The sequence below is a fragment of the Hyperoodon ampullatus genome (assembly GCF_949752795.1).
Source record: "Hyperoodon ampullatus genome assembly, chromosome: 3".
NCBI classification, from domain to species: Eukaryota; Metazoa; Chordata; class Mammalia; order Artiodactyla; family Ziphiidae; genus Hyperoodon; species Hyperoodon ampullatus.
The window spans coordinates 61,488,363-61,503,719 of record NC_136916.1 but is presented as its reverse complement, the minus strand read 5'-3'; the positions used below and the strand labels follow the sequence as shown (position 1 = coordinate 61,503,719).

At 34.4% G+C, this 15,357-nt stretch overlaps 1 protein-coding gene across 2 annotated transcripts in view; it reads left to right on the top strand.

The window, feature by feature from the left end:
• The window catches only part of MYO9A (myosin IXA), a gene marked incomplete at its 5' end in the record, with an annotated part of 231,895 nt that overhangs the window by 120,429 nt on the left and 96,109 nt on the right, over positions 1-15,357 (top strand). For both annotated transcript variants that reach the window (XM_079698961.1, XM_079698962.1), the window contains 3 exons: positions 1,852-1,995; positions 3,499-3,538; positions 9,551-9,673. In XM_079698961.1, coding sequence (XP_079555087.1) covers positions 1,852-1,995; positions 3,499-3,538; positions 9,551-9,673 — 307 coding nt within the window. The remainder of the gene's footprint in view (positions 1-1,851; positions 1,996-3,498; positions 3,539-9,550; positions 9,674-15,357) is intronic.

The following is a 15,357-nucleotide window of genomic DNA, read 5'->3' as shown; positions in this document are numbered from 1 at the left end:
GATTTTTTGATGATGGCCATTTTGACCTGTGTGAGATGATATCTCATTGTAGTTTTGATTTGCATTTCTCTAATGATTAATGATGTTGAGCATTCTTTCATGTGTTTGTTGGCAATCTGTATATCTTCTTTGGAGAAATGTCTATTTAGGTCTTCTGCCCATTTTTGGATTGGGTTGTTTGTTTTTTTGTTATTGAGCTGCATGAGCTGCTTGTAAATTTTGGAGAATAATACTTTGTCAGTTGCTTCATTTGCAAATATTTTCTCCCATTCTGAGGGTTGTCTTTTGGTCTTGTTTATGGTTTCCTTTGCTGCTCCCACATGATTTTTTTTTTTTTTTTTTTTTTTTTTTTTGCGGTACGCGGGCCTCTCACTGTTGTGGCCTCTCCCCGTTGCGGAGCACAGGCTCCGGACGCGCAGGCTCAACGGCCATGGCTCACGGGCCCAGCCGCTCCACGGCATGTGAGATCTTCCCAGACTGGGGCACGAACCCGTGTCCCCTGCATCGGCAGGCGGACTCTCAACCACTGCGCCACCAGGGAAGCCCCCACATGATTTTTAATGACCTTATAGACTTCCATGGGGGTGGTTATAATATAACTTCTTTCATTTATTTCCAATTGTTGGTTATTTAGGTTGTTTCTGATTTTCTTGATATTGATGAAAATTTTTGTAAAGTTTTGCATGTTTGATTATTTTTTTATCTTCTGTTGTTCTTAGTAAGAAGCTTGACCAGGAGGACAGAACAAAGTTATTACAAGATTTTAAAGATATTGTCCTGGCTATCTAAAAAGTAGTATAGTTTAAATAAAGAACTAATTGGAAAATAAATATTTTAAGGTTATATTCCATTTTTCAAAAGCAGGAAGTTTCAAAAATAGTACAAAGGAAAAAAATAGTTCATAGAGTCCTATGTACCCTTCACTCAGTTTTCCTTAAATGACATCTTATATACTGGTAGTATATTATCAAAACCAGGAAAGTTACATTGTTACATTAATATTAACTAGACTACAGTTCTCACCATTTAAAAAAATCTCTGAAAAAAAAAATCTGTGTGTATGGGTAGTTTTTTGCAGTTTTATCCCATGTATGGATTTGTGTAACCAACACCACAATCAGGATACCGAACTCTTTCATCATCATAAAAGAATTTATTCATGCTGCTTTTTTGTATTATCCTTCTTCTTCCATGTCCCTTTCCTGTCCTCTAGCAACCACTAATCTGTTCTTCATTTCTGTAGTTTTGTTATTTTGTGTATGTTATATAAATCAAATTATATGGTATGAAACTGTCAGGGAGAAAAAACTTTTCGTTTGCCTTCTTAGGTTCAGTGGCTGCGGGCCTGTAAGTTAAACTAATGAAAGACAATTAACAGGAGAAGAAGCATACAGTTTTTATTAGTATTTTACATACATGAGTATTCTCCAAAAATAAGTGAAACTCAAAGAAGTGGTTACACTCAGTGGCTAATATATCCTTTTTAAAAAGGAAAGAGGGTTTGGGCTTCAAACACAGACAAAAGCCATGACATTATATTTTAATACATTATATTATTTACTGCTTGTTAAGTGGTATATTTAAAGGTATTAGCTATATGATGTGCTCACCTTGATGCACATTTGAATGTGAATGTGCTAGAATCAGTAGAAATATTTTGTTCTGAAAGAGTAAAAGATAAGCCAAATTAATCAGTAATCTCTCTGATAAAACCATTTTCTGCTGGTTTAGCATTTTTTCTAAATTTTAACTTTAGTGTTTAAAGTTTTATTTTACTTTTTAAAGAAATGTATGTAGTTTTAGGGATGTCTCAATTAACAAAGCAAATTGTACTCTATTTAATTTTTACAGTGAAACATTTGATTTTGCCTGGAATGGCAGAACTGGGATTCGCCAGAGCAGACTATCCAGTAACACCTCCTTGCTTGATAAAGATGGGATATTCGCTAATTCAGCTAGCAGCAAACTCTTGGAGAGAGCCCATGGAATTCTCACGTTAGTATTGATCAATAATGTGGATTGCTTTTTTATGACTGATTTAAAATTTCTGGCTAAAAAAGAAGAGAGGTGATCATGAAGCATTATTTTCATGAGTAGAATTTTGAGTGAAACAAGACTCAAAAGTAGTCAGAATTTAGAGCTGTGACAGTCTCCTGTATTATAAAGCTGGTGTTTGTTTTCATCTCACCAGGAGAATCAGACTGAATATACTTATTATGGAGATGACTCTTTATTGCTCTTTAACAGACCCTACAACCAGAGAGAGCAAAAACTGATAGCTCTTTTTAGGATTCCTAGTCTTTAACTGCCATTGTCCTTTAATTCTGGCAATGCTAACAAATTGGGCAGGAAAATCCCTTATGAAGTGGTGAATGGGGCCATATACAGTTTACCCCTCAACACTGCATGGGTTAGAGGTGCCAACCCTCTGTACAGTCAAAAATTTGTGTGTTTCCTGTAGTCAGCCCTCCATATCCACTGCTCCTCGGTATCTGTGATTCTACATCCACAGATTCAACCAACCTCAGATCAAGTACAGTAACTTGAAAGACAATTAACAGGAGAAGAAGCATACAGTTTTTAAAAAACTGTTGAAAAAAAATCCACTTATAAGTGGAACTGCACAGTCAAAACCTGTGTTGTTCAAGGGGCGCCTGTATGGTGATATATAACACTTAACCCAAGCCTGCCATTCCTCCTTACCTGATTTAGAACTGGTTTGAGGACATAGATATAACCATGCATGGTAGACAAGTAAAAAGTTCTTAGCTACCTATATCAACATATTTCAAAATCTTCCAAAGCATATTTTTTGACCACTAGCTAGAAGTGTGACTGAATTGGATTCCTTAATCCCTAAATCATCATTTAACAGTGTTAATAGGCTCAATTTGTATAAGTCTTGCTATACTCCAGAATTAGTAGGTGAAAGAGCTTAGATTCAAGCCCAGGTCTTCCTGACACCCCAGCCCATGTTCATAAGCATTGGGCTTTATTCCCTGTATGTAGCCATTAAAAAAAAAAAGATTTGATATAAGTGTGATACTGAATTATGAATAAGGGAAAAAAGGGCAAAAGAGAATTTTTAATTTCTAAAAATGGAAGATCATGAGTCTTAGTGAAAAGTACATTTTAAAAATTCATGAAATTAGCTATCTATTTAAGTTTAAAATGACAGAAACAATGCCTCTATAGGTTTAAGAATGCAGAGCCCTATTAACATCCAAAAGAAAATGAAACTTCAGCTTTGAATGTACATTATGTTACTTATCATTGGCCTTAAATGTGTTTGTACCTGTATTACAGAGCAGGCATCTCTTTTCTTCGCTTAACCTTCCTTCCCAAAGATGACTGCTTAGTTGAATTAGACAGTGTTTTCATTTAGGTGACCTATAACTTGGAAATGGGTATATAGTCTGTTGTTTTAGTAGAGACCTTGAAATCATTCGTCTCTACTGTGGTTTTTTTTTTTTCCTAATGTATGATTTATCTCTATAGGAGAAACAAAAATTTCAAATCCAAGCCTGGCCTTCCAAAGGTGAGTATTACAAAAAATTTTTTTCTGTTAGTGCCCCATTTCATAATTATTTTTTTATTATTCATGCAAACGATCTTCATAAACAAAAAAGAAATATGTTATTTGTACCCAAAATAGAGGTTAATTGTGTATATTCAGTTGAAACCATTTTAGAAATAATGCTGGATGTTATGAAATGGCCAAGTTTAATGGTTCAGGTAAATACTTGTGATATGTCCCATTTTCTAGTGTTTGAAGAGCTTCTGAATATAAATGTAAATTTTTGTTGAGTAATTGCATCTTTGCATAAGATCTTTTCATTTCTCCTTGAGTCAGTTTAAGATAAAATTCTGAATTTTATCTGATTTAAAAATAATTTCTAAGTAATGCTTACCTAACTCTAATCATCATTAGCGTTAGTTAGCCAGGTTTTTCTGTAAAGGTCCAGTTAGGCTTGCAGGCTTATCTCGTCTAGTCTGTGTTATAATTACTTAGCTCTGCTATCATAGCACAAATGCAGCTGTAGACAATATGTAACTGAGTGAGAGTGACTGTATTCCAATAAAACTTTACTTATGGACACTGAAATTTGAATTTCATTTAATTTTCACATGCCATCATATATTATTTAATTCTTTTTGCAACCATATAAATCTTATAAAAACAGTGGGCAGGATTTGACCCAGGGGTTGTAATTTGCCTACTCTAATCTACATTCCAAAATATTTATTAAATTTACTAAAGAAAGAAAAATCTTACTGAGTTTTTCTCTCTTGTGCTCTCCCAAAGAAGGAGTCCTGTCGTTTGTAACTTTGTTAATGGGCATAATTTCAAAATTTTAAAAGAACTGAAAAAGAGCTATTTATTGTCATGGTTCTCAAGTTCAAGAAAGAAGAAAATGAATCTGTCTTTAATTTTTCCTTCTACTTAAGTCACCTTATATTTCCAAAGAAAATTTAATGTACTGCTGATGTGGTTTGTGGTAGTGACAAATATGTTTTAAGCCACAAAGAAAATTTACCTAAGTGGTTTGTGATTATGGTCTTACATGAAATGATTTTATGTAGAGAGAAAGAGAGGAGACTACATTCATTGTCAAATATTCATTATCGTTCATTTGTCTTTCTTTTTTCCTTCACTGTCTCTCTAGCCTTTTAATATTTTGAATGCCACCTCTGGGCCTAGTGTTTGTGCTGTTCTTTTCCCTCTCCTCAAATGGATAAATTATTTCTTTTTAATTGTATAGTTGATTTACAATGTTGTGTTAATTTCTGCTCTACAGCAAAGTGACTCAGTTATACATATATATACATTCTTTTATAACTTCTTAAACTTTACATGATAGCCAACAAGAATATGTTGGATACATCTGAAGTAAATGATTCCATTCAATCATCAATCATGGGAATCCCATCTATTTCTCAATAATTTAAAATTAAATATGGCTAATTTTTTGTTTATTTTAGTGTGTCTTGTGTATTCAAGTACATATATTTAATATTAGAGAGGCAACACATAGTCTGTGAGAATATAGACCTTGTAGTCAAACTGACCTACGTTCAAATGATGGATCTGTTACTTGCTCTTTGACTTTTTTTTAAAATTAATTAATTAATTTTGGGGGGGCTGCATTGGGTCTTTGCTGCTGTGTGTGGGCTTTCTCTAGTTGCAGCAAGTGGGGGCTACTCTTCGTTGCGGTGGTGCGTGGGCTCCTCATTGAGGTGGCTCCTCTTGCGGAGCATGGGCTCTAGGCACGCAGGCCTCAGTAGTCGTGGCACGCGGGCTCAGTAGTTGTGGCACTTGGGCTTAGTTGCTCTGCGGCATGTGGGATCTTCCTGGACCAGAGCACGAACCTGTGTCCCCTGCATTGGCAGGCAGATTCTTAACCACTGCGCCACCAGGGAAGTCCCTGCTCTTTGATTTTTGGAGTAAGTTCTCGAACTTGTCTTAACCTCTGTCTCTTCATTTGTAATGTGGGGGATAATATATGTTAGGATGAGAGATATATATTTGGTATGTGCATGATTAGTATTCAATAAATAATAAGTATTTTCTTCATATTTGCTACCAGAATGTTAGAGCTGAAGTTGTGGCTTATCTGTGTACATGCATGTAGGCATGATGTGTGCTTTGTTTAGTAACCTCACTCTTCATCTTACTTTCCTACCCTTCTTTAAATATGCCTCATTTTTTCTAATTATGCTTAATGAGTGTTTGTGTTTTGCTTGTTTCTTTCAGTCCATTTCAAACCAAGGCAAAACAAGTATATATTAATAAAATTAAAGTAGCAGATCCTGTATCCTCATTGACTATGGTCATTTGCTGATTAAGATATTTTGGTTGCATTAAGTTAGTTTTATGTGATGTGGAAGGAAGCAACAGAAGTGTAGATAACCTGAACTTCTTTTTCCTTTTGCTCTTTTGTGAAATCTGCAGCCACTTTCTTACCTTGAGTATGAATCATTATTGTACGCATCCCTACAACTTTTATCGCTACTGGAAATAAGATTCAGTCACCTGTATTAAGGGCACATCATTTTATTGATATAGGTAGGATTTAGAATGCTTTATTTTTATTACAGTTCTGAATAAACACGGGCAAATGTTCAACACATATAACCTCCAGCAGCCCTTAGCCTTCTGTTAATATAGTTCTGTTTTGATAGTTCTTTCCCTTTCTCTCCTAGAGAGTACTTACCCTCTCATACCTTGAAACCATCACTTCTATTAAATATACCTTTCTAATATGATCTACCTTTAAATTTTCAGTCTTTTACTGACAGTTCCCTTGTTGTACATTTCTACTTTGACACCCTGCTCATCTCTCAGACTTGATCCCCAAAGCGATTTTTGTGTCACTCCCCTACTGAATTTTTGTAGTCACTCAGGCTCAAACGTTGAAGGTAAGTTTATTGTCCATTTTAGTTAGCTTTAACAACATGAGCAATATCTTCTTAATCTTTGTGGCTATAGCACCTTGCACAGCAAGCAGTAAATAATTGTTTAAAAAAGAATGAACTGACTAATCTTAATAAGCTAAACAATGAAGATGGAATTAAGAAAGGAATAAAGTAGATAATGAACAGAAGACCTAAGAAAAGAATTAACTCTGTATCTGTTTTCTGCTAGATCTTGGGCCCACAGTTCAGTTCTTGGTTTTTGTCACATCATACTGGACTACTGAAGCTGTCCCTTGACTGGATTTATCTCTCTCTTGCCTCCTTAGCCTCTTGTCTTCCACATTGTTCTGCTCCGCCTTGTCTCTCCTTTCTTCCTTGCCCTGTTTTATCTTCTTCATAAATCTTAATAACCCTCAGATTATCATTTATTTTTTAATTTCCTTATAGTCTGTTTCCCTGTACTTGAATGCAATGTATTCCTAGCACTGAGAACAGAATCTGTAGTAATCACTGAATATTTGTTGATGGATCTAATCATGGTGAGTTTTGTGGACAAGAGACTGGTCTCCAGTTGCTGGGGAAACATTGTTCAAAAATCATTACTTGCTAACCATTCATTCATTTATCCAAACTAATATTTATTGAGTTTGCAGTACCAGACACTGTTTTAGGCATTGGAGGTGCTGAGATAAACAGTCCAGTCAGAGAATCCTTGCTCTCTCATAGTGATTCTTTTAGAGAAAGAGAAAAAAAATATACAAGTAAACAAAAGATGATTTAGATGATACTATGTGCAAAGAGGAAAATGAAATGACATATTATTGATTTAGAGGTGGGCTACCTTTGGGGTATTTAAGAAAATAGCTTTATGAGAAAGTTTGGGTATTTAAGCTATAAGTTGAATGCTACAAAAAATCAAGCAATGTAAAGGTCTAGCTATAGAGTATTCCAAGCAAATGAAAAGATTGGACAGACCTTGAGATAAGAATGAATGTGGATTTTTTTTTTTTTTTTTACCTTTCTAATCATTCCTTGATGGGAAGGACTTTTTAATAGTTTAAAAAAAATAGTTACTTGTATTTTTCACAGTTCATCTGACCCTTTTTCACATAGTGACATTTAGTAATTAATTTTACCATTGCCTTAGATATGGTTTATAAAATGAAACCATTTCCAAGGTCTTTTTATCAGAAGTATCTTAAATGTTTGGGGAAATAATTTTAGGCTTCAGTGCTAATTTCTTTTTACTTATGGATAAACCACAAAACTCTTCTAATTGAGTCCTGACCAGTATGTAAAATTATTTTTTTCTTAATATACAATGAATCTTTTTGTAAGAATTCAAAAATGCTAATAAAAATAAAGTCTAAACTCTCAAAATTCAGTATACACATGTACTATATATATTTACATATATATTATTGTTTTGTGTGGGGTTTTTTTGGTCAAGAGTATTTGCAGATATTTTTCCATGTCAGTAAATATAGGTTGCAGTATTTTTAGGAGCTGTATAGTATTCAGTTGTGTGAATGAAGCTTACTTTATGAAAAAAATTCTGTATAGTTCCTTATTGCTTTTGTTTAGAATTTTTCACTATTTTTTTGAAGTACACTGTCAGAAACAACATTCAGAGCTCTCCTTAGATAAATACGTAGACGTGAAATGGTTTATCAGAAAGATTATAATGATTTGCATTCCTAAGAACAGTGCATAAATATGCCTATTTCGTGTATACTGGGTTTTATCAGCCTTTACTATGTTTGCCAATCTGATGTGCAGAAAATCTCCTTAAAAGAAAATGTGTGTTTCTTTGATTAAAAGTGAGATTGATTGTCATTATGTTACTTGTCATTTATATTTTGAGAATTGCCTGTTGAAGTCTTCTGCTCATTTATTATCACTGGATGTATTTTTTAAAGAATTTTTTTTACAGTTCTTATGTATGGATAATAAGTCTTTGTCATTATTGAAAATATTTTTTCTTAGGTGGAATTGTTTAAATGTATATTGTACTTAATGCCACTTGGAAGTTTTTATTTTTTAATGTTTATCTTGTCAAAATTAATATTTTTTAGTCTTTTAATTTGTCATACTTTTAACTCAATTCTGTGCTTCTCATACAATAAAACTTTTACTACTTTTTAAATAACATATGCAGTTGCACATCTGTGTAGATACATTTTTTTCATTGACAAACTCACAGCCATAAATTAGTAGGATTTTAAAAATTGATTAACGATTAGCTAAAAAAAGCTCCAAAATACTTTATCAGTGTCCTGTTTTGTATTCTTTAGTTGCTTTATGTGTAACTTATATCTTATTTTTAAGATTAATAATTAGGACCTCAGGTTGCGGGTTGATAGGGACTACATTTTCTTTTTTTCTGTGTACGTGTTCCTGGCTTACCTATTATATAGCCCAGGGATTGAATTTAATTTATTATCTGTGTGATCGGAATTCAGTTGCAGATAACTAACCACCATAGATATTTTTAAGTAGAAAGGGACTTAATTCAAAGAGGTGCTTACAGAAATCATCAGAAGTATTAAAACAACAGAGCAGAACTGACCTCAGCTGTACTCAGAAAGCTAGGAAATGAGGAAGCCACTATCACTGGTGCTGCTTCCAGGCTCATACCACCTGTGGTGTAATCCAGCCATCAAGAAGAAGCTGCTACAACTGTTGGCTTCAGGGCTAAGGTGCTTTTACTAGAGTTGCAGTGACAACACAAATGCCCTGCACTCTGCCTCACAACACTTTAAAAAGTAGTGCCTGGGCACTGGGACCACCGAAAACTAAAGTACTTTTGTGTACATGTTTGCCAGCAGAAACAAGCTAGTAGACAAAGCCTCTGCCTCAGTTAGACCTTCCCAGTTTCACGTGTGGGAATTGGTGAACTTAAATCACATCCAGAACCTGAGATGTAAGAGAGTTTGGGAAATGTAGTTTCTTTTTAGCTGGTAAGCTTCTGTAAGAAAGCAGAAGGAGGGTAAAAATGGATGTTGAATATTAATCGCTCATATTCACCACAGTCATTATACGCAGGAATAATGAAAACTAGCTTACAATTTTGTTTTTCCTATTCTTAGATTAATTTACATGAAGAATTTGATTTTTTTCCCCTGCTTTTCAGCACTTGCTAGAAGTAAAGTCTTTAAAGCACCTGACAAGACTGACCCTACAGGATCGCATTACCAAGTCTCTTCTTCATTTGCACAAGAAGAAGAAACCTCCCAGCATCAGTGCCCAGTTTCAGGTTGTTTCCTGTTTTACCTTTTTTTCCTTTTATTTTTAACAAAGAGGAATCTGTTTTGTTCAGATTGGCATTGTAAGGTCAAAGTGATCTGCAAGATACCTGAATGGGATATGATTCATGTGACTAAAAAGCTATACTATAATGGTCATTTTGGATGGAAGTACCAAAGATGGGGAAAAAAAGTCAAGTGCTTTTGTTTTTCATCCTTGTATCTCTGGATAGTGCATATCCCAAAGAGTAATTTATTATTTTCAGTGTGAGGAGAAAAGCATCAGAAAACTGACTGCCCAGATATGGTCACTGTTAACATAATGATGTGTATTTCTCCCTATATATTTAAACCTCATGCTACTGCCATCAACATTTAACTCAATGGAAGTGTAAGTTTTTTCTTGATTGTTTATTTTAGTTTTGTGTATATAGGAATCCAGTTCCTTTCATTGTAACTGGGCATTTAGGAATAAATATGATCATAATAAATTAACCAAATAACCTCCAGAATAACTTTACAAAATTCTCTTTGAATTCTTCCCATTCTTCTCAAATCATCTCTAACATTCTATTCATTTGCTAGATATTTATGAAAAAGAGCTGAAAATCTTAAAGGAAAGAGTGCTTTACATAATTTTACTCTACCTCATGCTTTTATCACAGAAGCGTCGTTCACTGTTAACTAAAAATTTCTTTATCTGCCGATAGCTATACTTCTATGTTATCACGTTTTTCAATGCTTCTGTTTAATCCAGGAGACCTGAATGTAAATTATCTACTAACATATCACTGGATATGATCTAGTTTGATTTATAAGCACAGTTCTTCAAACTGTAGGCTAGAAATGTCATTTTATTTTAGACAATTTTCACCATAGGCCTAGAGAAAAATTTGATTCTATAAAAGCTACTTGGTCAAAGTGCTCTTTAAAAAAAAGCAAAAACAAAAAAACAAGATCGAAGAGCCAAACAGCTTATTAGGTGCTAATAAAGTTAAAGGAAAGACAATTGAATATATAATGGAAGCTCTGCCATGAATTAAAAAAAATCCTTCTTAAATCACAATCCTATGGGTTAATGGTATTTGATTATTTAAAAAAAGAGAGAGATGTTGCTTGACCAGACAGGTCTGTCTGTACCTCGGTGATGTCTTCACATCCCAGAGTTTGGGTTTTCACTTTATGGATTTAGAAATGGAAAGGTGAATTTACAGGGAAAAAAATATCATGCTGACTGATAAACTATAAACACTGCTGTAAAACAGTATCAAAGTTTATTAATATACAATGAGAAATAAGAGTCATAGGCAGACTTGTTACAATTGTTAGTTCATGATCGCATTTCCTCCTGATTAGCAGATCAAGGTAGGAAGCCAAATTCTGATCAAAAGGTAATGTGGTGAGCTTGGCATCTGAAAAGGAAGCATTAATCTCATAATTATGAAGGGTAGAACCATTAAGCTGTTGTGTCCTTTATTTTGTTACCTTGGATCTTTTACAGGTTCCTGTATACCAAACTCAGACTTTAATCTGAAGAGTACACATTATAGCTACTACAATAAAACTTAGTTATAATTACAATCCTATCATGTCCCTTAAAGTCCCCCAAATTCAGGAATTATGGATATTTTCAAATTAAATTCATGTATTGTATTTAACATTTGCAAAAAGGGTCATCTTTAATGTTTCTAATACATTGTTAAGTATTATAAAAGTAATGAGTACTATATTTTCCAGATCCTTTACTAAATATTTATACATACACATTATTTTTCCTCCAATTCTGTGAGATAAATACTGTCATTCTTATTGTACAGGTGAGGAAATTAGAAGTGATGAAGATAGATGGCACCCAGCTGTCTTTGACTTCATACACTTCTTGTGAATGAATATTTACTTTCATCAAAATGAAATCATAGAACTCATGAAGGATTAACTGATACAGGAATTGCCCTTCTGCTCTAAACAACTAGAAAACTGGACAAAAGATAAGAATAGAATGTTTTTAGATATTAGACAGTAAGCATTGCAGGATTATGATCCCTGAGAAGAGGGAAATAAATGAGGCAAGTCCCAGGTTACTGCATAAAGGCAGTTTGCTATAGCCCAGGGAGAGGGAGTCCAAACAAATGCCAAGGTTTTGCTCTGGACCTGCCCTCACAAAGCTTAATAAAAGCAAGTCTTGAAAGAATCAAAGTGATCCTTTATAACTTAACAGCCCCAGGGGAAAATGTCTGTTGCTCTTTAAAGGAATATAACAAAATCCAACAATGTAAAATCACACTAGCATCCAATCTGAAATTATTAGGCATGCAAAGAATCAGGGAAAAAACAACCCATAACAAGGGAGAAAAAAAATCAATCATTGGAAACAGATCTAGGGACTTCCCTGGTGGCGCAGTGGTGAAGACTCCATGCTCCCAATGCAGGGGGCTGGTGTTCTATCCCTGGTCAGGGAACTAGGTCCACATTCATGCCGCAACTAAAAGTTTGCATGCTACAACTAAGGAGCCTGTGAGCTGCAACTGAGGAGCCTGCCTGCTGCAACTAAGACCCGATGCAACCAAATAAATAAATAAATATTGAAAAATGAAAAAGAAACAGATCTAAAAATGACAGAGATTATGAAAATGGCATTTAGATGAGGATCTCAAAATAGCTATTATAAATCATATAAATATGTCCAAAGAAAAACATGAATAATGATGAGAAAAAAATAGAAGATATGAGAAAGACTCAAATGGAACTTTCACAGATTAAAAATGTAATATTTGAAAATAAAAATAAGCTAGATGGGATTAACACCTATTTGCCGAGGTAGTGAATTAGAAGTTACATTTACTTTAAAATAAAGTACAGAGAGAAATAACAAAGATGGAAAAAATGAAAAAAAGCATTAGTCACTTGTGGGAAAATATTAGATCATTGAACATAGGTGTAATTGGCATCTAAGAAGGAAAGTCAAGAGAGGGGGATACAGAAAAAAATTTGAAGAAATAATGACCAAAATATTTCCTTATTTTTATGAATAATATAAGCTCAAAGATCAAAGAATCTCAACAAATCCCAAGCAGAACAAACCTAAACACACCAATACACATCACATCAAATTGCTAAAGCCAGTTAAAAAGAGAAATTTTAAATACCGCCAGAGAAAAAAGACAACATTTATGTGCCATGAAATGAAGATAAGAATAACAGTAGGTTTCTCATCAGAAACTATGAAAGGCAGAATTCAAGAATAGTATTTTTAAAAAACTGAAAGGGGAAAAAAAATTGTCACTCTAAAATTCTATGCACATGAGTATTGAAGGTTATATAGAGACTTATTCAGACAAACAAAAGTTGAGAGAATGCATTGCCGGGAAATCTACATTATAAGAATGTTAAATTTGGGATAAAAATGATGAGAAAACCATAGATTTTGGATCTATACAAAACACTAAATTGCCAGAATGATAGAAGTGTAATTAACTATAATAAATACTTTTTCTCTTCTTTTAATTTTTTAGAAAGATAATTGACTGTAGAAGAAAAAAATAATATATTGTGAGGTAGAAATAAAACGTATGACAAAAGTAGCACAAAACGGAGGGGCTAAATGTAAGTTTATACTGTTGTAAAGTTTATACTCTTGTAAAGTTACAGCATTACCTGTATAGTATACACTATACAGGTAATGGTGTAGCATTATTTGAAGGCAGATTGTGATATGTTAAAGATGTCATGTCTTGAGAAATCCTTAAAAAAATAAAAGCTTATCATAGGTAATGAGCTAATAGCAGAACTAAAATGGAATCATAAAATACAGGTGATCCTTGATTGAACTGCATGGGTCCACTTACACATGGATTTTTTCCAATAGTTACACTACAGTTTTACACGATCAGTAGTTGGTTGAATCTCAGGATTCGAACTCCAGATAGGGTGGAACCAAGTATGCCGGGGGCCAACTTTAAAGTTACATGTGGGTTTTCAACAGCACAGAGGGTCAGTACCCCTAACCCCTGTGTTGTTCAAGCATCAACTGTATACTCAGTTTAAAAAAGGCAGGATAAAAGAAAGAGCAGATTAAACAAATAGAAACAAATAACAAGGTGGTAGACCATATGTATATTTTTCTTATTTCAGTGGTTAGATAAATAGCCACCCTCACCCTACTCTGGATTATTCTCTTTTGAGACTTTTTCTACTGCCAGCAAATGTTAGTATCCTTTTAGCCATCAGACTGTCAAATAAAGTAGCTAAAGTCTTAAGTTATGAGCGAGATGATGCAACTTGATCATAAGGCAAAAACTATGCATTGTTTATGCATAGAGCTGTATATGAAAGGAGACCACTTCATAGGCACCATGTGTCTGCTCAGTTAATGCTTTAAAAGGAGTTTTGTGGCTTTCACTTAGGATAATAGGTCATGCACATGCTGTTGCTGTTATATCTGCTGAAACATGCGGATAAAACTACTGCCCCTCTCTTGGCCTGACAAGACACGCATGCTTAGCTGCTCAGAGACCCACAGATTGCTGGGAAATATATCCACCACTACATCATTAGTCAGTGTAGTCCTTTGCTTGTAGTGGTGGAAATTCTAAGTGTTTCTGTTCCTTGGCTAAGAGTTTTTCTAACTTTGGGTTTTTTGGCAGAAATCTGAGTTCTCTGCGTAAAGGCTCGGTTTGAAGAAAATAATCTACTTCTAGTTCTACCTCTGGAACTAAGAATTAAGTCATTACACAAACTCAACCAAACTGATTTTTATTCTCGAATATGTATCTGTGTATTCTGTTTTCTACAGTAGATACATATTGGTTTTATAGTGAGAGGAAAAGATGTCTAAAGAGGATTATATTTTTCAAAGGTGGTTTATTTATAGCAGCAGAAAGTGAACCAGTGGTTGCCTGGGACACTGGGTGGGGGCAGTTATTGACTGCAGATGGGCAGGAGGGGACCTTTTGAGGGGTTGGGTGGAAGATTTCTAAATCTGGATTGTAATGATGGTTGCACAATTGTATAAATTTACTAAAAAAATCATTGATCTATGCACTACAATGGATACATTTTTATAGTATGTAAATTGTAATTCAATAAAACTGTTAAAAACAAACTCACTACTAAGAGAATGAAAGGGCAAGCTACAGGGTATATACATATACTTGCAATACAACTGAAAAAAGATCTTATATGTGGAATATATGAAAAACCACAGATCAGTTCTTGAAAAGACAACCTAATAGAAATGGGCAAAGGTCTTGATCAAGCAAAACTGTCTTATATCAAAAGATGTTATCCAGGGCTTCCCTGGTGGCGCAGTGGTTGAGAGTCTGCCTGCCAATGCAGGGGACACAGGTTCGTGCCCCAGTCCGGGAAGATCCCACATGCCGCGGAGCGGCTAGGCCCGTGAGCCACGGCCACTGAGCCTGCGCTCCGCAACGGGAGAGGCCACAACAGTGAGAGGCCCGTGTACCGCAAAAAAAAAAAAAAAAAAAAAAAAAAAAATGTTATCCAAAAGGCCAATAAGCCTATCAAATACATCCTCAATATTATTTATTATTCATCAGGGAAATGAAAATTAAAACTGCCTATAAGGCAATAATACTACACACTTTCCAGCATGGCTGAAATAAAAAAGATTGATTATGCAAAGTATTGGCAAGGATGTAGAGCAACCAGAATTTTTATGCACTGCTATTGAAATATA